The sequence below is a fragment of the Anoplolepis gracilipes genome, chromosome 14 (genome assembly GCF_047496725.1).
Source record: "Anoplolepis gracilipes chromosome 14, ASM4749672v1, whole genome shotgun sequence".
Classification (NCBI taxonomy): domain Eukaryota; kingdom Metazoa; phylum Arthropoda; class Insecta; order Hymenoptera; family Formicidae; genus Anoplolepis; species Anoplolepis gracilipes.
In genome coordinates this window covers 370,861-398,638 of record NC_132983.1, presented here as the reverse complement: position 1 = coordinate 398,638, position 27,778 = coordinate 370,861, and the positions used below count along the sequence as shown (strand labels likewise).

Genomic DNA, 27,778 nt, shown 5'->3' with positions numbered 1-27,778 from the left:
AGAGTAAAAACGACCGACGTTTAACGGTCGAGCCTCAAGCTCGCGATGTAGGCCTCCCTCTCTCCTGCCCTCATGTCATCATTTTATCTCACTCCTATGAATGAATTTGTGAACATAAACCGTCGGTCCGGCTCACATCCGCCTATTTCGGTGCAGACGCGCGTGCCCTTCGCCTTTCGTTGAGGGAGAAAATTATTTCTAGCAGCCGGGCAACGATCTTTTCTCCAAACATCAGTACGTCTCCATTATATTTCATTCGGCTCGATTAATGATTGTTGACGAACATTCACGGCATTCTCACGCGATGTGCATGATTCTACAAGAATCCTATTATAGCTTCCGCCTTTCCATACTTTCAAATTACTTCTTCACCAGAGTTTTTATAAAGACTCTTCTCAGAGATTTATTCCAAAGATACTAGAATTTATTTTATTGCGTAGTGCCGATGTAATTGATCGGGCCTTATTAATTGTGATACATCATTTTATAAAATGCGAAATGTCTATGTACTATGTCTCTGCGCTTGAAATAAGAAATCAATATGTGCGAATAATCATTTTACTTAACAATTAGAAACGTATTAGAACCGATTAGAACCGATGATCTTTCCACAAAGAGGACCGCGCTTTTGGCGCAATAAATTAATTCACTACATTTGACATGATAAATCGCTACAACACCAATACTATACTTATAATAATTATGCGCTCGTCTATTAAATCTTCACTGCGGGGGAAAAACGTAAATTTTGTTGAAAGAAAAAAAAAAACAGTGGGAAAAGTTTGTAACGAAAAAGGTATATTAAAGCGTGTCAGGTAAAGAATTTCTGTAAATTTACGACGCCCTCCTGGCGATGTCCGTCAATGTGACTTGCACGAGTTCACCGGTCGGTATGCTCTCGCACGAATGCAACACGAAATGCAATGCCAGAGAAAAATATCGGGAAGGTGTAAGCGTACGCGCGTAATGTATCTGTATATCGCACGGTGAAACTAGAAGCTAACAGCTGGAACGGGTTTCCAAGAGAAGGTTTCATTCGTATACACGGACAGAGCCAAAGAATAAGAGAAAGAGAGAAGAAGATACGAAACGAAAATATAAAGAAATGCGAAAAAAAAAACATACAAAATGACATTTCCAATGTTTTTATTTTAATATACATATGTATAGGGTTTTCATAATAATCTCTACTATTGGTCGAATTAAAAAATTAGAAATGTAATTTAAAAAAAAAGAAAGAAATGTTTGATAGTCTATAAATATCGAGTCTCTCTCTCTCTCTCTCTCTCTCTTTCTCTTTCTAATAAATACTTATTCTTATAAACGAATTTTACAAAAATTTTCACTAATTTTGTATAATAGTATTATCTGAACAGATAATAATGTAAAAAAGATTATTAAATTGATTTAATACTTATAGTAAAATATTTTAAATTAAAAAATAAAGATTACTCTTTTCTTTTTGGATTTTTCTAAAAAAAAAAAAAAAAAATAAAGAAAAAGACATGCATACGAGAGAGGGAGAGGGAGAGGGGGAGAGAGAGAGAGAGAGAGAGAGAGAGAGAGAGAGAGAGAGTGAGAGAGAGAGTGAGACGAAAAAAGAGAAAAAATAAGCAAAGAGAAAGGTGAAGGGGAAAAGAAAAAGAAATGGAGTATGGTTACACTATTCGCGTCTAAAGAGAAACATGGGCGCAGAGATTTAGGGGCACTACATCTGTGGCATGTATATGGTAATTTTTACATTTATATATTATATAATACACTCTAGGATTCAATTCTAATTAAGAGGGAGAAAGAGAGAGAGAGAGAGAGAGAGAGAGAGAGAGAGATCAAATTTTTGAACTTTTTAAACATTTTTTGACTGCAATATACGAAATTTAATAAATATATCTCGAGATATATATCAATTATGTATTTATGATAATTGAAAATTTTGAAATTTTGACATATACGTATAATTAATATTAAATCAAATTTTTTATTTAATCTCAAGCAATTTTTTTCGTTTGTGCAGATTATTCAAAATTAAATATTATAAAACATTGCGACAACTGACATACATACATGTCCAATTTTAGCTGAAGATTCATCAAACAATTCATAAACGAATGAAAGTAACTGCGACCGAGACAGAACAGTCTTTATAATGTATGTATGCACAGCGGAAATTAAGATTCTTCTCGCAGACGAAAGCGCAACTTTAGTCACAGCTTCGGATTGCTCATGCGAGAAACGGACAAAGAGAGACGGAGCGAACGGGATGGAGGTGGAATACGCAAATGCATACGGGGAACAATATAGATAAAATTGGACAGAAAAAAAGGGATGCGAGTGCGTCTTGTTTTTAATGCGCGCAAGAGTAGTGCATTTTTTTTATATTTTAGTTTATTTATTTTATTTTTTTTTTTTTTTTTTGCACGATTGAAAGAAGCAACACGTAACTCGACGTTCTCTTAAAGATGATCTTAAAGATCTTCCCTGAAGAGGAAGAGCCTCTTTTTATTGCGTGCGATTATCACTGTCCGAGCATATCCGAGAGGCATAAGGATTACGCGCTTGGAGGATTACAGCTACGGAGAATTCCTGTTACAACTGCATGTGCGCGCGAATCGTACTTTGTCTTTCGTGTATCGAATAGGTAGCATATCTCTCTCTCTCTCTCTCTCTCTCTCTCTCTCTCTTTTGCGCGCGCGGCAATTATATAAGAGATAATAATTGCCATTAAATACCGCCGTGTGTATTGTTTTCAAAGCAAGATATCTTTCAAAAATAATAGACTACATTTTTCAAATAAGACTATTGTATTATAAGAATTGAGAAAAGCTAAGTCAGTTGTAACAGTAAGAAAGATTGTTCTTCCAATAATGATTCCTCTGTTATTACGATAACAACGTTGACACGATTATTTTTATAGTTTTTCAGACTAGAATTACCGATATAGCGTGCATGTATATATGTAAGAACAAAATAAAAAAGATTAAAAAAAAAAATTTTAATATTTTTCCATTATAAAAGTATTTAAAAAATATGTAATGGATAAAAAAATTATTTTCCTTGAAAATTTCCTACGTGAGCAAAAACAAAGACAATACAATAAGGAGAAAATAGTTTCAATTAGTTTGTTGTATATTTTACAGTTCGGGATAAAATCAAATCACTTGTGTAAATCACTACCGCGTCACGTGTCAGTTTTAAACTTGCAAGAGAAAGACGCGCGCGAGAGATTGTATTTAAATCGAATGGAGCCTAAAATTTCTTACTATGAGGAAATTCAATATTTTTTTGTCTTGTACTCACCATAATTTTTCGCTGAGATCGGCGTCGGCGAGGAGAGAACGATACCGTTGCACCGGATAGATCCTACAGCCGCACGCAGACGAGATAAAAGGACCAACTGTACTTGGACGTTCACGTAATCACCACACTGTATAAATATTGGATTTTAAATCCAATCTCGCGGCGCGATTCTCCTCGGCTGAAAATCTTTGTGTTTCCAACGGAAAAACAAATCGCGCGTCGACCAACGCCGGCAACGTGACGAGCTCGCGGGAAGAACGAGATAGACGCTGGACCCAACAGCCAACGGCAACGCAGCGCAACAAGTGACAGCCCCCACGCGCGCCGCACGTCACATACACACACTCAACACTCACTACTCACTCGGAATGCGCGCGACCTCGTGCTACGCCCGCTCACTGAGGGCGCCACCGCCCGAGTAGCGACCGCGTGCCGCGTCTCTTTAATTGTCAACCAAGTCCCCAACGGGTTTTATTTCATCTTTAGTATACTTTTATTTCTTCCTGTACATACTCCGTCAATATGATATATACAAATAATAAACTAGTATAAAAATTTATTGGCAAAGTAATAGGCTTTAAATTTATTCATCTCAAAAGAGCGCTCTTCTCTTCTACTTTATTTAATGTATAAATTTTTCAAGAGTTTCTTTTCAAAAGTTTTGTTAGCGTTTGATCTTCGTATCACGTTTTTCTGCAAAAGTACAATAGAATATTTTAAGTTTTATGTTTATTTTGAAAAGGAAAAGAAGCTGTTTAATTGAAAAATTATTAAACACAGTAATGTGTGTGAAAAAAAAGAATAAAAGAAAAGAAAAAGAGAAAACCAGCATTATAGTCAAATTTCATTTTATATCTTTCTTCATTTACCTTCATATAGTTTCGAAAATGTTATTGATTCAATTTAGTTTTGTCAGAGAAAAAAAATTTCAATTTAATTATATTTGAGATAAAAAGTTTCTATATAATATAATTAAATTAACAAAGATTATATTTACGCACGTACGTGAATAATATATACATATATATGTTGTGCACATATACATATAAAAATGTATGCTAACACACAAAAAATCACATTTGATCATGAGGCAGATCTTAATATTAATAATGTAATTCATAGTGTCCTAATATTCATAATGTAGCTTTTAATTAAAAAATTATAAATGTAAGTTTTATAAAGTAAAAATATTAACATGTTTTTCTATTATATAGAGTAAAATAAATATCAGGAAATAAACATTGTATATTTTATTACATGTTTATAAAATTTTAATTACATGATAAATGAGAAATATTCCAGCATGTAGTCAGTCTCTTAAGCAGACAGACGGTAGATGACAGCACAAATATCGCTTGAAAATCAATGTATGTTTCATATTGACTTGGAAGAATTCTATTTTATCATTTTGTTGAGAAAAAAATATTTAATTTTTGAGAGGACTATTATAATATATTTCGCCAATAAATAGACAAGTTTTGAGATTGTAAATTCAAAGTAGTAATCGGATAAATTACGCAAATCGAATCAATCCGTAGAATAAATAGAATTAACAAGCAATTAGTAAAATTAGTAATTTTTTATTTATAATAAACGCACTTTTTCTGTGTTTACTATTATGCGGTTTATTTGAATAATAATTGGGAAAAAAAAGGTTTGACACATTTTATATATAAACACATATAATTATATACATATATAAGACATGATATATTTTTTATATATTCTTTGTTCATTTAAATAATATGAGAAGAACAATTAAAAAATAATTGAAAGAATAATTTTTGCATTATTTTTTTTATGAATAATGTATTTAAAATGATTTACTATTATTAATTTAGAGTACTGATCTTTTATTATTCTTCCTCCAGTTTATGTTTGATCTTTAAAGCAAGAGAGCAAAATATGTAATTCTATTTTTATTAACTCACAACATTTTTATAAATTTTCAAATGTATCTGCAGAAAAATTGCAATGTGATTTTTCGTCGATCTATCCGAGATCTTCATAAATTGATGAATTTTTACAAGGACAAATAATGGAAAACTGGTCAGCGGGCTAAAAAGACACGCACCAAACTAGTGTTTGTCAAAGAAATTTAATCTTACTGCGGAAGTAAAGTGTCGATAAGTAGACGATTCGATCGATTGAATAGATCGAATCGAGTGATGAACGAGCCGAGGAGCCAACCGCTCCCTTTAATAAGCCGCGAGCAACTCCGATCAATATATCTGTCAATCAGGCACGGACAGAAACTTTCCTTTAGCTCAGGTCGATCTTGATGGCGCCTAGTCGAATATTTATTTGTCTCTTTGCGAGAAAGCACAAAAGAATCGATTACGAGAGATTACAAATCGATGTGAAATCCGTTCAAACAGGCGCTTTCTTTTTTTATGGATGTTTTTTTTTTTTTTTTTTTTTTTTTTAATGGATCCCTTTTAGAGATTAACATAATACTATGCTTTCTCTTTCCTATTCTTTTATTTCTCTATTTTTCTTTTTCCAATATTCAATTTCAGTTTACTCCTATTTGACCCTTGTGTTATTTCCAAAATAATCACGATTTAAATACATTTTATTAAAATAATTATATAATGTAAAAAAGATTTTAATCAAATTTACTCCAACTAGGGAAAAAGATATTGACGACGTTTGAATTAGAAAATTAATATTTTTAAAAAAGTGGATTGACAAGTATATAAATTAGATAACAGAAAGATCAAAATATTTTGACATCATTTATATAACAGTATTCGAAAAGTATTTCTCTCGCTCTCTTTCTTTTTCTCTTTTTCTTCAATATTATTTTAAGATTCTAAATGTCATTAATTGAATCCGTCGTTTTTTATTATTTTCTAAATAATGTGATTAAAATAATAAATGACTTAAAAAATAAAACAGAAAGAAAGGGAGGATTGCTTCGATTTTTACGACTATCAAGAATTCTTCATCGATCTTCATTGATTACTTTTGCGCGACATTGTGACAAAAGAGTATATGTATAGCCGTTGGATTCAGCAGCGGCAGGATGTCATATAGTATGTATTCTCGCCTACAGTACTTTGCTGTACAAGTCTGTGCTTTTACTTTCACTGCTGATCCGATCTAAGACACGTTGTCTCTCGGGGCAATCCTCCCGCATCTCGAAGAGTTGTCGAGGCGATCTAAACATCGTCGCATATCAGAAGAGAAGATGGGTAATTGAGTAACGTTTCGCGAATGCCGATTGACCGAGCGCGATTACCCATCCCTTTCAATCACAATCGATCTGTTCCAATTGCCTGCTGGACAATATCTTTGCGGTGCCATCAACAGACAACAGACAACACGGCCATTGGAATTTGAATTTACATCGCGCTGGGCGAAGACGAGCCACGAATGCCATAAGAGAGGCATAAATTTCGCGAAACGCGTGTGTGTAATCGCGTGGACAATCGAGATATTGAAAATGATAAGGAAAGAAATATGAGAGAACGACGAAAGAAAATATATATATGTGGGGAAAATGTGATACGCGAAATCATCTTCTAAACTACGGATGAGAGAGAAAGGAAAAGTTGCTCGAATAAAGGTTGCTTTTTGTCTCTTCGAGATTTGACTAAAAGTCGTGGAGAAAGAAAAGAATTTATTGAAAATTAATTATAATATTTCTACCAGATTTCACGAAGGACAAATTTCATATCCTAATTCTAAAAGAGTCACGTAACTATATGTGATTATTTAATTAGATTTTAAAGGTTATCTGAAGAACGATTAAATTAGCATAATATTTTTGCCTGACGCGTGTTTTACACAAATTTTATAGAATTCTCAGCATGAAATAGCAAACATGAAATTGAACATCTCTTGTTGCAATATATTAATAGAATAATGTAATATATTTAAATATATTTTAATTTGAGATAATTACTCGTGAAAAATGTGACGTTATCGAAATACAGCCGAAACACAGTCATCGGTTATCCAGAATTACAGAATATTTATTCGCCACTCACCGCATACGTTACGCGTGTTTTTTTTTTTTTTTTTTTTTTTTTTTTTTTACGAAAGAAAATAATATCTTCGAAAATATCGTCGCGTCAATTTATCGGGTAATGTGCATCGCCCCGTCGCGTTGCGTCGCGTCGCGTCGCTTCGCGTCAGCAACATATATGGAAAATGTTCTGCAATCGATGCAATAAGATACGTCATTGCCCAAGAGATGGTCAATTTTTTTTTTTCAAATCATGACTTTTAACACGTTATTAAAAAAAAAAAAAAAAAAAAAATATTCTTTTTATAGTAAAAGATAGTAAAAGAGTGACCGTGTCTGTGTAAAAATTGCAGTTTTTAATTCGAAATGACAAAAGCGACACTATCGATATAGTTATGTAACGTTTTATCGCACCATAATACAGTGTGTAAATCATTTTTTATAAAAATACATTCAACGGATTCGATTAGCCAGCACCAGCAGGCTTACAAAGTACGCGATACGCGAGTAACGTGCCATTCAACTTGCCTCTTTAGGTTTGTGCGAAACCTAAATCCGTGTATTTACTGTGTATTACACACGCGACGTGAGGGGGTGAATATACGAGTATCATTAAGGATATGTCGGCGTCTCACACATATGCTATCGCGAATCGTGCACGGGTGGTTGTTGGCAGAGTGAGAGTGCCATATATATAGAGAGAAGGGGAAACTCAACTCGGCACTCCAAAGTACACAGCCTCCGCGCGATTACAGTAGTGTGCTCCTTCGGTTCCTTCTATTCTGTTGTCGCCTAATATCCCATTCCTCGCGTCAGTGGTAATAATCAGCCACAGATAAGTGGTTTTCCGCACGTCGCAGCCGCCAAACAAAGGCACGACATTCGCAAAACCAACATTATTTCTACGACAGGCCGTTGGCATCATGAAACTTACGTTGTTCACGTGAGTACACGCCATTCATGGCTTACGATTCCGGACAATGTTTCCGTGTAAAAATAAATTTTCACATTAGAAAATATATATATATATATATATTAGAGATTTATGAAATTTAAAATTAATTTTGCAGAAATTTTATAGACTCTCATTTCATTTTTGCTTATTAAACTTTTCAACATTTCTCTCTATAACAATTAAATGTAATCGTAATTACGTCTTTCTTTCGATATAGTGGTAGATTGCAGGTAATTATACTTGTGCATAAATGAAAGATTTTCCTCATCGAACAGCTGTTTGGCGATATTATTAAATATGTATTAAGTAAAAGCAGTGCAAGAAGAAATTAGTCATTGTTGCGCCGTCCATTTCTTATCATACCTATAGATTATAAATCACCTCCGGCGATCAATTTGAATAATTCCAAGGCCATTTATACATTCGCGATTGAAAGGTATATATCTGCTACTTATGTTGTCTCATGCTTAATATCTGTAATTGAAATTGCCTTGCCGGAAATTGCGGTTGCCGATAATTTTCGATCGCGAACGTACATTGATTTATAGTGTTCAACGGTCAATATATTCTGAATCGTTAGCATAATATTTCCATATGAATTGAAGATAATGTATACCACAGTAGATCATAAAACATGTAGGTACTCCAATTTTATAAAAAGTCATTCAATTATCGTGTTTTATAAATCTTTGTCTTTAACGCTGCGCTTAACATTTCGATTAATAACTCAGGTGGCTGCAACTCAAATACTTGACTTATATATATATATATATATATATATATATATATATATATATATGTATATTATTGTATATTAATAATGGCATGTGCAAAGAGGCACGTTATGCAAATGCACGGCTGCAGTAGGTCGAGTTCTTTCCTGGTTCTGACCAGGAAATTGATTAGAAAAGCCGTAACGAGAGAGCGAGAGCGCATAACACAGCGATTACTACTGAAATCAATCAATGCAGTACTAGAAAATGCATTATACTAGAAAAACAAGAAATTTGTATGCCGTGAGTATCGTTATTTCTCCTTGGCATTATCTTAACTAATGATGCATATTAAGTATCTTCACTTCTGCATATAAACTATCAAAAAAGTATAAAACAAAAACATATTTATTATATGCTAAGGCAAGCTTCCTTAAGCACGCAATAAAACTGCATTAATTATAATTATGTATAAAAAGAATAAAGAAATATTGAAAAAGATGAAAGGAGCTTAAGAAATATAAAGAAAAGAAAGAAAGAAAAGACTAAAAGATCGGCAAAAAAAAGTTAAACATGAAAATTTAAGTTTGTGCAAAAAAAATTGAACATTTATTTTAAATACAATTTCCGATTTAAATTTTTATAAAAAAAGATTACTTATTTTTATACATAAAATAAAATGTATTAATGTTAGAGATGACTCAATTTTAATTAAAAAGAGCTAGAAATGTCCAACTTATTTTATGGCAAAGAAAACACAATAAATTTTGTTCACAAATGAAAAAAAAAAAAAAATACTTGAGAAGAAAGATGAAAGTAAAATATAAGAATGATAGAGAGAGAGAGAGAGAGAGAGAGAGAGAGAGGGGGGGGGGCGGGGGAGGGGGTAGAAGACAGATAGAAAGATGAAAGAGATAATGGCAACGAAAATTTCTTATGCATGACGGGAGCAATACGTGGCCATGCATTACGTTAACGATATCCTGTAGGTGGAATAATGCGAATTTAATTGCTTCCTTCCAAAGCAATGTTCTAGCAAGTTCAATGATCCCGCGACGCGACGGAATGGTGTGACAGGTGTGATAGATTATTTTATTTCTAAGAGATATATAAATAAGATAAAGATTTAAATACGTTAAGGAGATTATTATGCTAATGAGAAAATATATTCTGCACTATTTTAGTACTCCTGCATATGACGAAAATTATGCTTATTAATTATCAGCCAGTGACTAATCACGTTTATCGGTTAACCGGTTCGCCCTGATAAAACGAAAGGATAATTTGCAGATTCTCACACGAGACAGCAAGTCGATTACGTGAAAAACATAATGAAATTTCTTTTACGATATTACTAATTTCTTTTATGATATGTAAACAATTTATTTTAACTTTCTGTTGAAATTTTTAAATTGAATATCTTTATTTTGTATTCTTAATATGCTGCATTTAATTATATATATAGAAACTTTTTATTTTTTAACTATAGAAGCTTTACGATACTTTGTTTGTTGCAAAACTTTTTATTTAAATACTTCTTGACTGGTAATAATGATAGCAATCAGATGAATTTACATTAATGCTTAAATAAAGCGTTCGATTACCTTAATACATATTCCATTGTTTGCTGCGCTGTTATATCTTGAAAAAATTCTTTTTATTAGATAGACTTTATGCAAAATTACGACAAATTTGATAAAATATGTACTAAATAATGTTATCTCATTATTATTTTTACTAAAACGCGCGCGTGTAAACCAGATTTAATTTATTACCGCAATTCTGCATCTCGTTAATAATCATGAATCAAAACTTATGATAACTTTTTAATTGGGATACTTTTGCTGCTAATAAACTAAACTAAACTAATAAATTATATTTTTATAATATAAAACTTTACGTAATATATTTGTGTAAATGTATACATATCTCTTTTTAAACGTGTATAAAAACATATTTATAAAAAAATTATTAAAATAAAATGGGATTTAAAAATGTTAAAATTGAAAACTTAAGTTAAATAACGCGCATAGCTTTATTGTAAAAAAGCGAGCGATTGACATTTATGAGACGTGAGTCTTATTAATGATGAAGAAAGTAGGAATATCATTTTAATACCTTTGGCAGCATAAATGTGCTTATGTACTTAAAAGCATGATATTACGCGATAATAAGCGATGAATAGCGATGCTGTTCCGTTTCGAAGAATAGATGGATTTTTATCTACGACATGGCATATTCAAATAGAATGTTAATTAAGCGCCAGCTCATACATTCATAATGTGAAGTAATAAAAATATTCATTGAAGACATTATTATTACGACACATTGTAATGAATGATACGCGTTATTTTCAATAAGCGCATCATTCAGAGAGAAAGAGAGAGAGCACCACAATTTGCGGGATATAATTTACTCTTCAGAGTTTCTTTTAGAGCTTAATCATTATTTGCGAATAAAAGAATCTGTTCTGTTCAATGAAGTAATCACGATTATAGTTAGAAGCATCAAGAATCTATTAAAGACAAATCAAAAGAAAGATTGAAACTATGAAATTGAGAAAGAGTATTTAATTCTAGATATTGAACATCAGTTGTAAGATTATACTTTTCTTCGGGGAAGAATTAGATAAAAGAATTAGTACTAACTAAATCAAATATATTCCAAAACATTAAGTGTGCTAATAGCATCTTTCAATTAATAAATCAAAATAGATAATGATAATGACAGCTTGCTAATGCTAAATTACGTTTGTAGTAAAATCACATTCAAATTTGCGATACAAAATTTATATATATATACAAATTGTGAAACGACATCGGAATAAACAACATTTTTTTTCGTCAAGATAAATAATTTCTAAAGTTCTGATAAAATTGATAGACAGGCTATTTCGTCAAAAGAAGCATCAAGAAATTTACTCACGAATTCTGCACGAACAATGACCAAGCTTAAACATGTTGTAATACACCTCAAAAAGTCTGTTAGAAATTGAGGACGCGAATATAGCGTCTCTATATATGTCAGTAATTTGTTTATTTTATATTTAATTAATGCAGGAGTATCGCGACAAAAATATTTTAAGAATTATATATGCAAATTGTTCAGTTTCTTAAGAGCTTAAAACCTTCTTTCAAAATTTCGAAAAATGAAATTTGGATTTTATATTTACTTTAAGAAGAAAAGTAAAAGAAAATTGCATTTCTTGTATGAATATAACAAAAGTTTGTAATTTTTCTGTAAATATTTTGCAAGAAATTTACGCACTTTTTTTTTTTTTTTTTTTTACTTGGATGCACAATGTGCGCCCCACGTGGCTAAGTGTCGTGTCTGCGTAAACACAACTATAATGCGTTAATAAATGCAAAGATGAAGGAATTAATCTAAATTAATTTCAAATGCAATTGTCATTACATTCGATGATTCAGAGAATAAAATTCTGATTTTAACCAAGCTTCGAAAAAGATTCGATTCGTATGATTTTATCGATTCATACAGATAATAATTATTCGAAAAAATTGTTTACTGATATTTTTTTTTTCCAAGAAATTAAAGAATAATTATTGAAAATGATTATTATAAAAAAAAATGTATTTTATTTAACAGAAACAATATCTGTTGCAAAATATTCTTTGAAACAAATAACACATGTCTTTATGTCATCCTTTAGAATGTCGTCATTGTTCTCGTTCCAATTCATGTTTTCGCAATCGTCCAGTGCGTGGATATTCCTATCGATCGGGATCGCCGAACTTTTGCGGATCCTTCGAAATTTTGCCTTTCCTCCCTTCAACTCTCTTCTCTTACCCGAGGTCTCGAGTTCGGCTGGTTTTCTTGACATTTGTGAGCCGCCTCACGTATATGAATGTCCCGTCGTAACGGCACGGCCAATCCCGAACGGCGCGGCGTGCGAGTTGCACGAGCAGAGAAAGTAAGTCTCGTGTACGTGAATATCACAGGTCACAATCCACCTGGTGTACACGGATCTACTATCACGCGCTGTGTCGAGCCACGCCGAACCATGCCGAGCATACGTAATAATCGCTGCAAACGCCTGCCTCATGAAGTAGGATCTTTCGTCCTCGGATTCCTTTTTCGATCCTGGCGAAAGTCGCGGCCAGCAATTCTGTCCTGCCCGTGTCCTACGCTAAAAGTCGCGAAAATAATTGTCCGTTGCGTCTGTACGAGAAAAAAAAACTTTATCTCTCTGGAGATTAAAAATTCTGTATAATATAAAAGAAGGGTCCAATGATATTAAACAAGATACGATAATGAGAAGCTAGAGGAGCAGGAAAATACAAATTTCTTAATATGTACAATTGAAAATTATGTACTCAAAAGCAAGAAGATGTAAAAGTCCAGAAACTTATTTTTTAGAGAAAGTTGAAAAAACTCCAAAATTATGAAGGAAAAAAGTTATTACTAAATAAATAAGAATCAAAATTTCAGTCAGGTTAAAATTGTTACATCTATATAAAAGTATTCTTTAATATAACGATAAGAACTTAAATAAAAATCATAAAATGCAAAATGTGGATTATATAAGAAAGAAAATTCTAGAAAATTCTAGAAAATTCTATAATGTATAAGAATGTCTTCCGTCTTTTAATTTCTAAAGCTATAATCTCGCGCGCTCCAGCTTCTGAATCCTCAAGGCAAATAATATAATCTGGCTCGCATATTTTGCTATCTCCTAAATGCAGCCTGTCAATTTAACCGCAGTAAACTTGTTTCGCAGCGTTATGTATGGTTCTTGAATAACATATTTTTTTTGTTTTTTTTTTTTTTTTTTTTATGAATACGCGATAGCACAGATTGTTTAATAACTTTTCATGCAATCTTTCGGCCTGACGCCTTCCTCTTCGACCAGAAGAAAAATAATTTTCTAAGGACGTAATCTACATGCTCGATTGCGTGCCATAATCTGCAGCTGTCGCGCATCTAGTAGTGAAACGTTCTTCCATAATTCTTGTAATACCTATTGGCCTATATTTTGCGTTTTCCTGTTAGATACTTGCACTAATTCCATCTTTGTTTTTTAAAAAGATCTCTATTCTAACATGACTATAATTAAAGAAATTATCTTGTAAAATAAAAGAACTGTTACATATGACTTTATCTTAAACGAAGTTAACTATAAATAGACGCTAATATTAGACAGAAATTATATACATAACGTATTTTTTTGCAGAATATTCGCTCTCTGTATAGTAGCTGTCTGCAGATCAGCCGAAGAGGAATATGATTACGAGGAAGAGGTAGCGGCACCGGTAACGCCGGCCCCGGCAAAACTAGCAAGTGGTCGGATAGGAAGTCTTTTATCCTCGAGAGGACGCGCCAACGTAGCAACTGTAGGGAAAAAAAAAGTATCACCAGTAAGTCTACTGTATTTTACACATCAATACACTAATTTATATTGAACATTTGCGTTTATATCAAATGTAGTTTTTAATATACGTATAATGAAATAAACATAATATATTTTAAGAAAAAGTTTGCAACATAAACACACTATATAAAAAAATAAAATAACGCACAGTTATTGTCAGTAGTATTATTTTGGAACAAATTACAATTAATTAATTACAATAGTATTAATTGAATCTGACATTTATATTTTTGTGTGTGACATCTTGATAATAGAATAATACGAAATAATCTTTACGTTTCCTTTCTCTCTTCTTTCGATTCTTTAGACTCAGTCAACGACATCGAAACCGGTAGAACAATCACCTGAGGAAGATGACGCAGAAGGGGAAGATGGGTTTGAAGATATTCAAGAACATGAAGCTCCTACGACAACGACTGAATCTGCGAAAAAACTTCGTAATGGTGGTGGCGTCAGGCCTTTTAGGTAACTATTCGATAAAATAAAATCCTTTTAAATATTGAATAATATGCAGACATTTTTCTAATAAACATGCGCAAATATATAATTTTAGATCAAACGAAGATCTCTTGGCTGCCCTGAAGAGGAGAAGAGCACAGACCGGACCCAGTAATCATTCAAGAGAAACTGCTACCACACATTCTGCAGTAGAACATACAACAGCTAAGACAAAGTAATGCAACATGATAAAAGAAGATTTATATTTTATACAAAGTAAAAATTAATAATATTGTATTACATCTGAATCTTAGTAACGTATTTTCCTATTTCAAAACAAAAGTAAAATTATAATAAATTTTTATAAAGATAATTATTTTAACCATTACATATTTTTCATGAAATATGTTATATGTGTATTGAAATAATGTGTTTTGTTTTTTTTTTTTTTTTCTTTTTTTCAGAGCTAGCACCAACAATCGTAGCAAAGCTAATGTAGGTAGTGAAACAAGAACGTCAGGACGTAAGTTTGGAGGAAGAGGAAGTAAGACTGTACAAGAGGAAGTCGAGGAAACTCAACAGGAGGAGATTCAAGTGAAACCTAAAGCCTATCGCAGAGGCTAATTCGTGTGATGATATTTGTTCAAACTTGTTAATTTCTTAAAATTCTGATTAATCAAATTTGACGACTTATTATAAAAACTACGTGACCCAAAATTATGTCGTCTTCTATATTGCAAAGTTCAAGACTTTTGTAAAACGATCTCGTTAACAAATTTCTCACAACAAATATATTGCTGCCATTTCGGAGCAAAGGTTCAATTTTGTATACTCGAATTTTCGATAACATAATTAATGTTATACAAGGATCTTAATATATTTTGGACACACACACGCACACACACACACACACACAAACACAAACACGAATCATATAAAGATATGACGTCTTTCTCGAAGAATGGCAGACTTTGTTCGTGTTCCGCCACACGGTGTCAAAAATATGCGATCAAGAGAAAATTGACAAGGTTCGATTATTATAATTGTGTCGGTGTTTCGGAAAGGACAAAGTTTTCCTCTTCGCTACGTGATGTGTACATAGCAAAATATAGCCATTCCTCAAGTACTTATGTAAATTAATACGAATTAATAAAGTGTTTCTGGAAAACGACTCTATTTCATGCTGTCTTTCAATTATTTTCGCACTACAACAGATTAGCCAAAATAATCACTGTTAATATATTATTTGAATGTGAAGAGACGCAAAATGTAAAATGTCGGCAAATTGCACATATATAAATTTATTTAAATTTAAATTAATATCTGTAAAATCATTTTTTTAATATAACTTTTCTCGAATAACAAGATATTTGACATTTAAGAGAAATAACGTGACATATATAGTATAATGGCTGTGGGAGATTAAGTTTATGCATGCAAATAAAAAAGTAATTATTTTTAGTTGTAACATTTAAAAAAAATGAATAAATTATTTATCAACCAACATACTTGAAAATTCTGATAATAAGCGTATTGGCATTTTGATTAATCTGATCGATGTCTAACTGGACACACACAATGTTCTCTATTATTGTCTCTTTACGTCTTTCAAATATTCGGGTCATGATAAAAGAATAATGATACACACTTTGCGGAATGTGCACACTAGAGAAACTCCTACGATGACTCTTGGAATGTCGGAGGCGTTTGGCGCATGCATTCTCGCATTCTTACACCTCGCATTATTCGAAAGAAAAAAGTGGAATGACCTATCACTCCTGAAAATTTGATGTGACCTATTTGTCAGTCACAATATCTTTGTAACATGCGCATATATATAATTTTCTTCACCTATCGAAATATATCTTTTTGCTTGCACAAAATTGTGGCATAGAAAAATTATTTCGAGGTATAACAATGATGTAAATTATAGTAAAAGAAATATCGAATTCAGCATTGTACATTTTCATTCTTTTTGAAAGTCTCCTGTAGCACGGATTTTAAATACGAATAATTTAAAAAGTTGAAAATTGTAGGTAATAAGTTACAAAGTTTGCGATACAAATCGACAACTGAGCCAAAAGAGATGACCTATAGACGAGTACAATTTGTCTGTGAGCACGAGAGCGCTGAACTTTAAAGTTTATCTTTGATTCGAACTTACCAGACAAGATTCGAGATTTTTGCCATTTCGGCTGTTCTCGCGTGCAGCCTTGGGACGATCGAGATAAGAGAGCCATGAATCGCCCAATAATTCGAGAGAGAGTGCAGATAGAATGCTAGAAAACGAGAAGGAACCAAGGAAAGAAAGAAAGAGAGAGAGAGAGAGAGAGAAAGGTGGCTTTCGCGATCGAAGCCTATAAGAGTAGAGGAGGTATAAGACGGGCAGAAAAGTGAGAGGAAGTCATCTGGTCGGCCTTGAAGCCTTTACGAGGAACATTTCACTCACAAAGAATATCCAAGCCGAGTCATGACATCGCGATGCCACGTTTTGGCCACGAATGACGAAAGGAAATATGAGAAGAAAAGGAAAAAAAAAACCGAAAGTGGCCCGAGAGGAGAAACATGGATGTTATTCTTAGAAAAGAAAGATGTTATATGTAAAATATGATAAAATCATAAAATGATAAAATAGATATCTTCCTTTCTAAAGCAAAAATCTAGTAAGGAAAAAAATGACATTTTTATTATAATTACAACTATATTTATATTTATATGACACAAATGGAGGAATAAATATTAATGTCGAATATATTAATGTCGAATTGCTCGAAAGAGACAATATTCAAAATTAATGCAGTAGACAGTCTTAAATTTCTTCTTCAAAATACATGGAATTTGCAGTGAATTTTCATAGTTTAAGACAACAGTCTGCTTTTTTTATTTTTAACTCTATTTTAAATCCAGGCTTGATATTAAACCTAAAACATAAAGAGCCATATAATAAGCTAGTAAGTAAGCCATGTTGTAAATCAATACAATAAATTACATTAACAATTAATTAATTATTATATTTATTTATTACCGTAAAATTAGCGTAAAAATCTCAGTAAAATCTCAATAAAATTTTAATATGTATCTTGATATTATTTTTATTAAAATATCTAATAATGTAATAATGATTCTTATATATATATATATATAAGTAAGCAAGTGCGAGCAGTGCTTTCAAACGATTGTAGAGTGTTCAAGATTTTTATCCTGACTCTGAAATAATTTGGTCGTGGTCGCTCTACCATTCTTGATCCGGCGACACTCTATAGGAAGTGTCGATTAGGAATTTCCCATTCTCGACCTCTGTCGTTGATACAACTACTTGCCACCCTCGCCGATCATTGCGAAATCGCTATTCGTTCCTAAGGAAGAAAAGTACGATTTCCATCTTCGACACGTAGAAAAAAAATAGTGCGCAGTGAAAGGAGAGAAATTTTGATGTCGTGATCTCTCGGGTTGCACGCGCAAACCTCTCCATCAAGGAAAGTTGTATTATCGCTATTATATTATATAGTTAAATTTGTTAACTTTGTTCTCAAACATGATTAAATTCATGCATTTTTTTTTTATCGATTCTTTGTCAACAAATTTTCTGGTGAATTCAAGAACAACATTTTCTTAGGGGATTTATTTTATAAAACATTGTTTTCTCAACAACTTTCTTTCATTAACATAATACGTGTCGATAATTATATTTAATTATATTTAATTAAGTAATAATGTTAATTATTTTGTACAATTCAAATCTAATTAAAAGTAAAACAGGAATTTGTATATTCGTATATACATATTTGTGCGGGTTAGTTACTTTTAAAATAAATCTTTATTTGTTATAATGATGAAATAATTCTATAAATACATTCGCATTAAATTCCATTATATCGTCAGACATATATAGCCAATTACATAACTAAATGTGATTGCTTGAGATGGTCATAATATACAACTTTTAAGTGTGGACAGGAATATATCCGTGAGCAATGCAACAAATCTTAAATTGACCTTTCGATAACGTTGTAGGAAAAATTGCAAGAGAAATCACATTTCATCATCATTTTTATGTATGATAATTTTTACACACACATATATATATATATATATATATATATATATATATATATATATATATATACTTATTTATGGAAAAAGTAATAAATTCGAGAACGGTATATTCCATAAAACGTATTATTTTAAATGAAATTTTATACATATGTATATATATTTCTAAATAAACTAAAATTATAAATTAATTTTAAAGTAGATATTTATAAATTTTTTCTTGAATTATTTAAAGTTCTTTCCTTATTTTTCAAAAAGATCTAAATAAATAAATATAATAATTATCGATAGAAGAAGCGATCTCTCGCGGCAAATATGATTCTGTAATTATATAAATGCAGGGATTTCAACGAATTGCAATTGCGTTTGCTGTCGCCAACAACAAATGGTCATTGCGACATGAGGAAACAATTATGGAAATATGTGTATTATAACTCAGCGCGTATTGCACAAATTGTAGCAGTGCATATCCTCTAAGAACAAATAAGTATGTTTGTCGATTGCACGCTCACTGAGATAACCCATAATTACACTTTATTTGCGAGAGTAAAGAAATGTTGCATTAAGAGAAGAGATATTCTTGATCTATTATTCTCCACGAGACTAAGGATTACTCAAGACACCAGGATGATGCGAATGTATTCATCTCGAGATTAGGAAATAAGCATATTAATAAGTTGCCTATATACTTATAATTTATGTAGTTTAATTAAATAATTTGCAGAAAAATTCTATTTGAGTTTTATATTTTTTTAATGATAGAATAAGATAAAATAAAATAAAATAAAATTACTTTTGATTTTCTAAAAATAGGATTAAAAAGATTTATAGAATCCGTTCGTGTGTATTTATTATTTTTAATCAAATATTTCACACGATAAGAATCAATAAATTATAAATAAATATTCTTCAATAATATTTGTTCTTGTAAAAATTAGTAATACATTCTTATGAAAGAACATGTTGAAAAATTGCATATTATCGATCATTTTTCTATTAATTAATTTCTCTCAAACGCAGGAGATCTCGTTTGTTAATAATTTTTTTACCTGTCGCGTCAAAGAGATAAAAGCGTGCGACAGGAGTCGTCAAAGTCATTATTGTTTACATTCGCGAGCAAAAACATAATTAAAATTATATCCTAATCAATGAGTGAGAATAATAATATGATATGGTAAGGCAAAAATAAAATATCACGCGGAGAGAGGAAGAGGAAAGGACTTTCTCTCAATCGAGCGAAAGAGATCCTTATTCGCTTTCCCTGATATCGCATCCGTCTACACGCGTCGAATATCCAGGAGTAATGTGAAGATAAAAATATGCGGTAATAAAAGTGAGAAAAGTACATAATTATAAAATTGTATTATTCTATTATTGTATCACAATGAATCTGAATGGCAGAGAGAGAGAGAGAGAGAGAGAGAGAGAGAGAATTTTGTGCGCAAGCAACGTATTATTACGCGATTATAACGAGAAAGTAGAAATTATACGAAGTTATTCGATAGAATCGGAATTACCGTTGCGAATCTATAATTGTTAAACCGACTAATGGTTACCTAACAACGACTATAACGATAAACCTGCAGAATTATCAACTAACAATAACATAAAGCTATTCAAGTTTTTTATTCAGATTCTTACACAACTTTTTACGCTTAAATACCCGAATAATCCACGATTGCGTAACACACGAATGCGAATCATTCGCAAAGTACGAATACCACACTCTCGAAGAATACGCGATGTATTAAATTAAATTTAATTTAATTTAAATTAATTAATATATCGATTCGAGAACGAAAAAGAAAAAAGCGTTGTGCGCACCAGTGACAATATAATTATAACGTTTCGATGATCGCGATTGATACATATTAGGCATCCACATGATACGAGGATATTACGTATTTATGCACGAATGTATTACGTATTTATGCCAATGTTAAGGTCACCAAACAATATATAACAAAATTATCAATAACAAAGAAATGATGTCCCTCGGAACATTATATTATTTTAAACATTTAAAATATCTATTAAATAGCTTTATAAAAAAGCGATACAAATTTTTCAATTGTCACATTATAATTTTTAAAATTTTTACATAGTTCATTTACGAAAAATTATAAACTAACATTATTAATCATTCCAATTTTATACAGAATGTTTTAAATAAAGTGTAAAGATATAAAGAGAGATGCAGAGAGCTGCAGAGAACATTCACGTTCCTGAAATGTAGAATCTATAAAAGAGGGAATAAGATTCTTTTTAATTGTTTAAAATGCCAATTAAAATATTTATTTCTCTTGAAAATTGTTTATAACAGAAAAATGATCAATATCTTTATATCAAAGTGTCTAACCATTATTTTTAGTTTGCCTCTTGGTTTGTCTTTTCTTAATCGAAGGAACGTTCCTCGAACGATACTTGTACGACACCCACGTGCGTCCGCTATATGCGTAAGAAAATGTAGAACTTTGCGATCATCGCAAAGTGGGTCAAGTTAATATCCGGTTTCGCGAAACCGGAATGCTCGACCATGCGTAAAATCTTTCTCTACGAGTAACTCTCGATCAGGATGCATTTCATAAAGCGATAATAGTGCACGTTAGACTAGATACATTATTTAAATGCATCACTGCGCGTCACTACATATCTGAGGAACGAAAGTATGAAAATTCAGATTTTCAAGGAATGGCAGCGCAAAAAAATGACAGCCGAATTCATCGATGACTCCTAAATTTTTCATAGAAAATATAATATTGTCCGAGTATAGAAATTGTGATAGATTAAAAATAAAAGATGGTCCGCTGCAACAAATGATGAATCAAACTGATTTATTAAAGATAATTATGTTGCTATTTTCTTTCTAAAAAAGGAAGCTGTCAAATAGAGATAATAGTTTTCTCGCGAGTCACCAGTTTTATCTCGTTCATTACTTTTACGACAGAAAAACATATTAGCATTTATGTAAGGAAATGCAATGGTAGACTGAAAAACACAAGAGAAATAAAGATATACGATTGCTTTCACGCGACGAACGTCGCGCGTCTCCCATAAGCTCGTGATAAATGTCTCTTTGCAAATATGGGAAACGCAAAGATTATTTCACGCGAGAGACGCGTACCGCGTACATGTTTTTAGTCGACGCATGTCAAACGAGAGAGTATCGGAATGAAGGCTGGGGAAGGAAAACGCCTGGACCGGTCGATCTCCTCGACAAAAGTGAGTAGGAGACACTTTCCATGAAATTCCTTTAGACGCCTCAACAGATTTCGTCATTCTACCTATTTCTGCCAATGAAATCGAAATCATTTTTTTATCGCTAATCGCTTATTCATTGGGGAACGGCGAAAGCCCTTGACTTGACCTTGTAAAAAATGAATACCGTAAACAAGATTCAGAGAGATTGATTTGATAAAAATACGAAAATTTGCTGCAATCATATTAATCGATTGAAAAAATTTTTAACTTTTTATGTTATTTTCTGTTATATTATTCTCTGTTTATCTAACGTGTACGAATAAAGAAATATGATTATATTGTTAGGAATGCAATGCCATACGTATGCAATTTAAATCTATCCATTTAAGAAACACAGATAACATCATCGGTCTATACATTCTGTTATAAAGTCGTGTACAAGACTATTTTATCGTACACTGACAATTTTCGCCAATGACGCCATTGTTTTCGCGCCTTCTCATTAATATTTATATGCACCTTAGAAATTCCGGTCCTATCCCGTCCTTAACATTGAATGGCTTAGCTGTGTTCAATTTTAGATATGCGAGAAGATATTTTGCAACGTGGGGATTTCACTTTGACTTATCGCATTCCCCAAAGATCTCGCAAATTGCCATTTATGATTAAAAAATTTACATGTAATCATACTGATTTCTATCATCAATATAAGTAAAATATGCAGTTAATAAAACAGCTAATATATAATAGTTAAACAAAACATATATGTAAACATTGTATCCGAAAAAACGAAATAAATATGACATATGTGTTACAAATATGTAATATCCTATTGTTTACAAAATTTATATTATTAATGTTAATTATTAATAAATTAATTTTTCTTTATATTACATTTATAATATTTTTAAAAAAATTTGAAAGAGAAAAAACATCTTTTATATAGAATTTATGAAAGAGATAAAGATCAACTACCTTAATTGAATATTTCAACAAAATTTAATTTATGTTTTATATTTCTCGAGAATAGAAACGATAAATATACACGTACCAAGAGAAAGCGGGGAGTTTGTGCAAAAGTAAATTCGAATTGCAAACGGCACTTTCTGTACCTCATTGGCAATATAACAGCTTGTTTGGCTATTCTCCAACTCTTGTGATCCTTTTACGTTTAATCGATTTCGTTTGATGTTCAGCTGCGAAACGTGCGGTTACTTGAAATGCGCACTTTTCTGAATTGCCGTCTTTTACGATGCTTTTGTATGAATTGATCACGTTCCACGTTCCTCGATAAATCGCGTGCGATCAAAACATCAACTTTCTAGATTTATAGTTGAAAATTTCAAGATATCTCGTGCCTATTATTATTTTACGTCGATTGATAAATAAAATGAGCTGAAAACGACGAATAAAGTTGTAATTATTCTTCATTATTATTAACCCTCGAACGGGGGGCGGTGTATTTTCATACATGTAGTATAGCAAACATACGTATATATTTTTTAATTTTAGGTCCGATGTGAAATAAACAATTTTATTCACTTCCTGGGAAAGTGCTTTTATATACATATATATAGTATTCATTCCGTATTTTCGCATGCCTATAATTACGAACAAGATTCTTTCGTGGATCAATTACAGACCTCATATTTTCTTTAAAGCATTTATAATAAGCATGTATAATCGAATACGTTACATTATTTATATTTTTCGTTTATACTTATATTATTTATACATTTGACAGTGAAACACGACAAGAAGAAATTGCGGACAGAGAACAGGCTTTCCATCAAGTTTGGAAAGTCTCAATAACATGTTAAAGATGTCACAAGTGTTGAAGATGTCTTTACGATTCAGAAATGCTACGGATTCTAATCGAGTAATATGGTGTCTACAACTACTTTTCGAAAGTATTGAGAAAACAGTTGGTTTGGTCTTTTAAAGGTCGATTGAGATGCAGCGTAAGTTCCGCGAAAGTGCAGTCAAGGTTCTCCGTTCCCCGCGAGCGTACGAGTGGTACGTATCGATTCTGTAAAGTGCACGTGTATATGTATCAATGACCTCGCCTTGAAAAAACACGCGATCGAAATCGGGAACCGTTTCAAAACGGCACTGGCAACGGAGAATCTTTTACTCTATCGATAGAAAGCAAGAACGCCGTCCTTACAAATCGAATCGCAAAGTGCACTGGGTCATTCCACATACATATGATACGGTCATTACAAAATCTCTCTACATTTCTATTAATGACAGTTACCAAAAATAAGAAGGATAAAGAATTATCTTCTATCGTTAAAACATTGTTGCAGACTTTCAAGACATTTTAGACATTTATATTTTAATTTTTAACAAATTAGTAGTAAAAACGTGAATATATATTTATTTAAAAAAAATTTATTCACAAAAAAAAAAAAAAATAAATAAATAAATAAATAAATAACTCGTAGAGTTACCTCGCACACATTTACATCTAGACTTTAATTCGAAGGCATAACTCTTCTACGCAATGTTATAATTGTATGTGTGTGCAGTGTACGGAACTCGGGATCGGAGGATCGTTAAACCCCAACTATTGTGCACATCAATAGTTCCCTGCGGGAAAATTTTCTTTTTTCATCGACCGCTTAAATTGTCAATATTACTAAAAATGTCCGTCTTTTCACGTATTCTGCTGCTTCCATCAACGCAATTTTTTTATCTCATCGATCATGAAGCAGACAAGTGCCAGACGCAGAAATGTCATTAATGCGAGAAGTCGTCCCTGAGATTTTACAAGTTTTTTTCCTTCGTTTACTCGCGATTTATTGTCTCAACCCCGGTTTTGTCAGTGCGATCGAAATCATTATTATTCGACAAGGCCATTGGACAACGGCAATTTTCACGTGTTCGCTGTACCAGAAGCCACCACAGTATTTACGGCACGCAATGTCAATGCCCTCCCGTATTTAGCCTTCGACTTGCACGTATAAGGTCTGTCATTGCAGCGGATATCGTACGCGTTGCGATGAATGACAATTATCTTCGAGCTGATTCAATACCTCTCTCTATATAATAAAAATTTTTAAAATACCCTAAGCATTATAAACGTTTTCTCGTTACCCTACGAATAGCGAAAAGATACCGCTATCGATGTATAGATTTTCACTCTAGTTCACAGCTAGTTTTGAATAAGAATTTTTATATGCATAAATATTTGTTAGAAACTATTCTCTATTTCTTGTATTGAGATATTTCTTATCCTAACGATCGTAACGAAAAGAATGAAGAGAAGGTTGTACATTTCACGACTGCGAATATTAACGATGGCGAAGCAACGATTATACATACTTCGATTTTTATTCGATTTCTTTTCTTACATCGTAAATCAGATCTGGCGATTCAAATATTTACCGACTCTCCGTTCCGTACGATGCACAATGCAATTTGAGAGTTATGTTGGTCTACGTAGGCAGAGAGCTTGTTCCAACGATTGAACCTCGTAGTTATGTCACCCCATTCGTGGTGTAATAACTCGGCGAAAAAAGACATTTTGTTGTGTTTCCTCCTGCATTTCGCGTGCTTGCCTACTCGACGAGTACGCACGGGTGCTCTCCTTGTCAAGAGAAAGTCTTGTAGATATACATATATACACACATACCTCTGTCACGTGTATATCTATACTATTCTTCTGATTGCACGTGAATTATATTCGAAATAATCGCAGAAACTCAAAATTTTAAAAAAATTAGTTAGTTAATAGTACACACATAATTTATATATCTTATATCAATGATTACACATATGAAAAATAAAAAAAAAAAAAAGTATAAATTTGAAATTCGAGAGACTTGTGCAAAATTATAAAATTACCGACGACTACTAAGTTAAATTTTAATTTCAAATGCTTTTAATTCTATTCTTTTCTACTTTTCAAATATATAATTATATGAAGGAATGAATTAAAGTAACTGTGGCAGTATAATTGTGAAATTGTTTAATATTGATAAATATATGAAAAATAAAAAGTTTGCAAACAATTAATGCGAAAAATTTTAATGCAAAATAATAGCGACACTATACAGGAGTGCGATAAAGTAAACGCTGATGACGCGCGATTATTCCAGCCTTGAGTCAAAGTATAATATTGTCACGGATAAGGTTGCACTTATCCTCGTGTTCACTCTATTCCCCATTGCATTTACTCGTTTTCAATTTCCAGATAATTCTGTCTTTCTACGTATTATTATATAAAAAAAAAGATCTGCCACGCATAATAATTTAAAATAAAATCGAGAAAGTATAGAATTTATCGTCTCAAAATCACGCTTTCGTCCAAAAGTGCTATATTTGATAAATCTTTCCCTCATTCTCTCGTTTCTCTTTCTAATTCTCCTCTCATTATAATTCTTTGTTCATCTATCATAATTAAAATACTTTGTGCTTAAGACATTTCGTGCAGTATATATTTAATGCATTTTCACTGAAAATATGTCATTCGGTTAAGGTATCTTTTGAAAAAAAAAAAAAAAAAAAAAAAAAGCAAATAACTGTATTAATGAACAACTGTTATGATATTCTCTGGCTCACGGATTATCATATAGTCTGGTCTGGTCCTAATGGATCGGCATTCTTCTTGCGCAATGGAGACGCAGAGACCTTTAACGTCGCAGTTGCCTTCTGATTCTCGCGAAGCTGGATATATGGCTCGGTTTCACTGGGCCTTGACACCTACGATCACGATTGGCGTAGATTACCTTTGTAAATTATTGTTAGAAAAGTTTTTGCCACTCTTGCATAATTCTTCGCTAACGAGATTAATACGAATCAAATCTCAATGTTTAGAAAACGAGATATTTTACGATGATAAATGAGTTTTTATTTGAAAAAGTAAAAATAAAACTTGAAAGAAGACATCTTTTTTTTTCGAGCAAAAAAAAGGAAGTAAAAAGATGTTGCAGCTTATGGCCAATAAAGATTTTTATGGATTCTTTCTAATGAATTTCACTCCTGGTATATTTTGGCGGAATTACTTGATCGCTGCATTTCGTTAATCGTCGTGAAAAAGATGAGAGCTTATTTTGGAAAAAAAAAATTCATTTTATGGAGTCGCGCGCGTCTTTTTTCTTCATTTTGTCAACTTTACGAGAGAATTGTTCTGATGCGACTAGCTCCGTATTTTTAATGTGAAAACTACTTCCTCGATATGTAGTTGATTCAGATAAAACTGCATTATGTGCATAATTAAAGAAAAATCTAAAAGGAAAAAACGGTAAGTTAAAATCACATCATAAATTAACTTTACAAGAAAAATTTTAATATTATTTAATAGCATAGTAAAAAATAATCAAGAACATCGATAATCCCGGAAACATTTTACCCTGAGACTTATCAATCCTTTTTTTTCAATAAGACATTATTCTCATATATGTATAATAAAATAATACTTATTGTTAGTAACTCTCACTAATTATCTTTAGCATGAAAATCTCAGCTCATTAAAATTTCACATTGTTCTCAGTTCCTGGTTAAAGATAAGACGAAACAATATGCGAGCTACATGTGATAATATGTAATCAAACTCTTTAGTAGAAACGGTGCTTGACAAAGTTAAGTCAGACGAGAGAAGTCAGCTGTTCGAAAGCAAAGTTGCCAGAGTGGCCAGCCAGGATCTTCCAGATGATCTCTCGGTGCATAGACTTGGAAACTTGTGCCAAGTTGAATCAAGTCGAGTTCGACTACGTGATGTGTCCACTTTTCATAAGTTGGTGGGGTGCCTTCCA

General features: G+C 32.1%; 2 protein-coding genes across 2 annotated transcripts in view; one reads left to right on the top strand and one right to left on the bottom strand.

Annotated features, from left to right (window-relative positions):
- Positions 1-3,604, bottom strand: part of LOC140673222 (uncharacterized) — a 199,054-nt gene extending 195,450 nt beyond the window's left edge. The window contains exon 1 of the mRNA XM_072905984.1: positions 3,298-3,604. The gene's annotated coding sequence lies outside the window, so the exon portion shown is untranslated. The remainder of the gene's footprint in view (positions 1-3,297) is intronic.
- A 4,510-nt stretch (positions 3,605-8,114) lies between these two features.
- Positions 8,115-15,937, top strand: LOC140673493 (uncharacterized). The gene is made up of 5 exons (XM_072906475.1): positions 8,115-8,213; positions 14,130-14,313; positions 14,635-14,792; positions 14,881-15,000; positions 15,230-15,937. Exons 1-5 carry the CDS (start codon positions 8,194-8,196, stop codon positions 15,387-15,389), a joined length of 642 nt encoding a protein of 213 aa, XP_072762576.1. The 5' UTR covers positions 8,115-8,193; the 3' UTR covers positions 15,390-15,937.
- The last annotated feature ends 11,841 nt before the right edge of the window (positions 15,938-27,778 follow it).

Bases quoted from the DNA above. Each gene is read 5' to 3' on its own strand.
- LOC140673493 (XM_072906475.1), top strand. From the start codon at position 8,194: ATGAAACTTACGTTGTTCAC. The intron at 8,214-14,129 runs GTGAGTACACGC...ATTTTTTTGCAG, and splicing joins ATGAAACTTACGTTGTTCAC to AATATTCGCTCTCTGTATAG. The intron at 15,001-15,229 runs GTAATGCAACAT...TCTTTTTTTCAG, and splicing joins CATACAACAGCTAAGACAAA to AGCTAGCACCAACAATCGTA.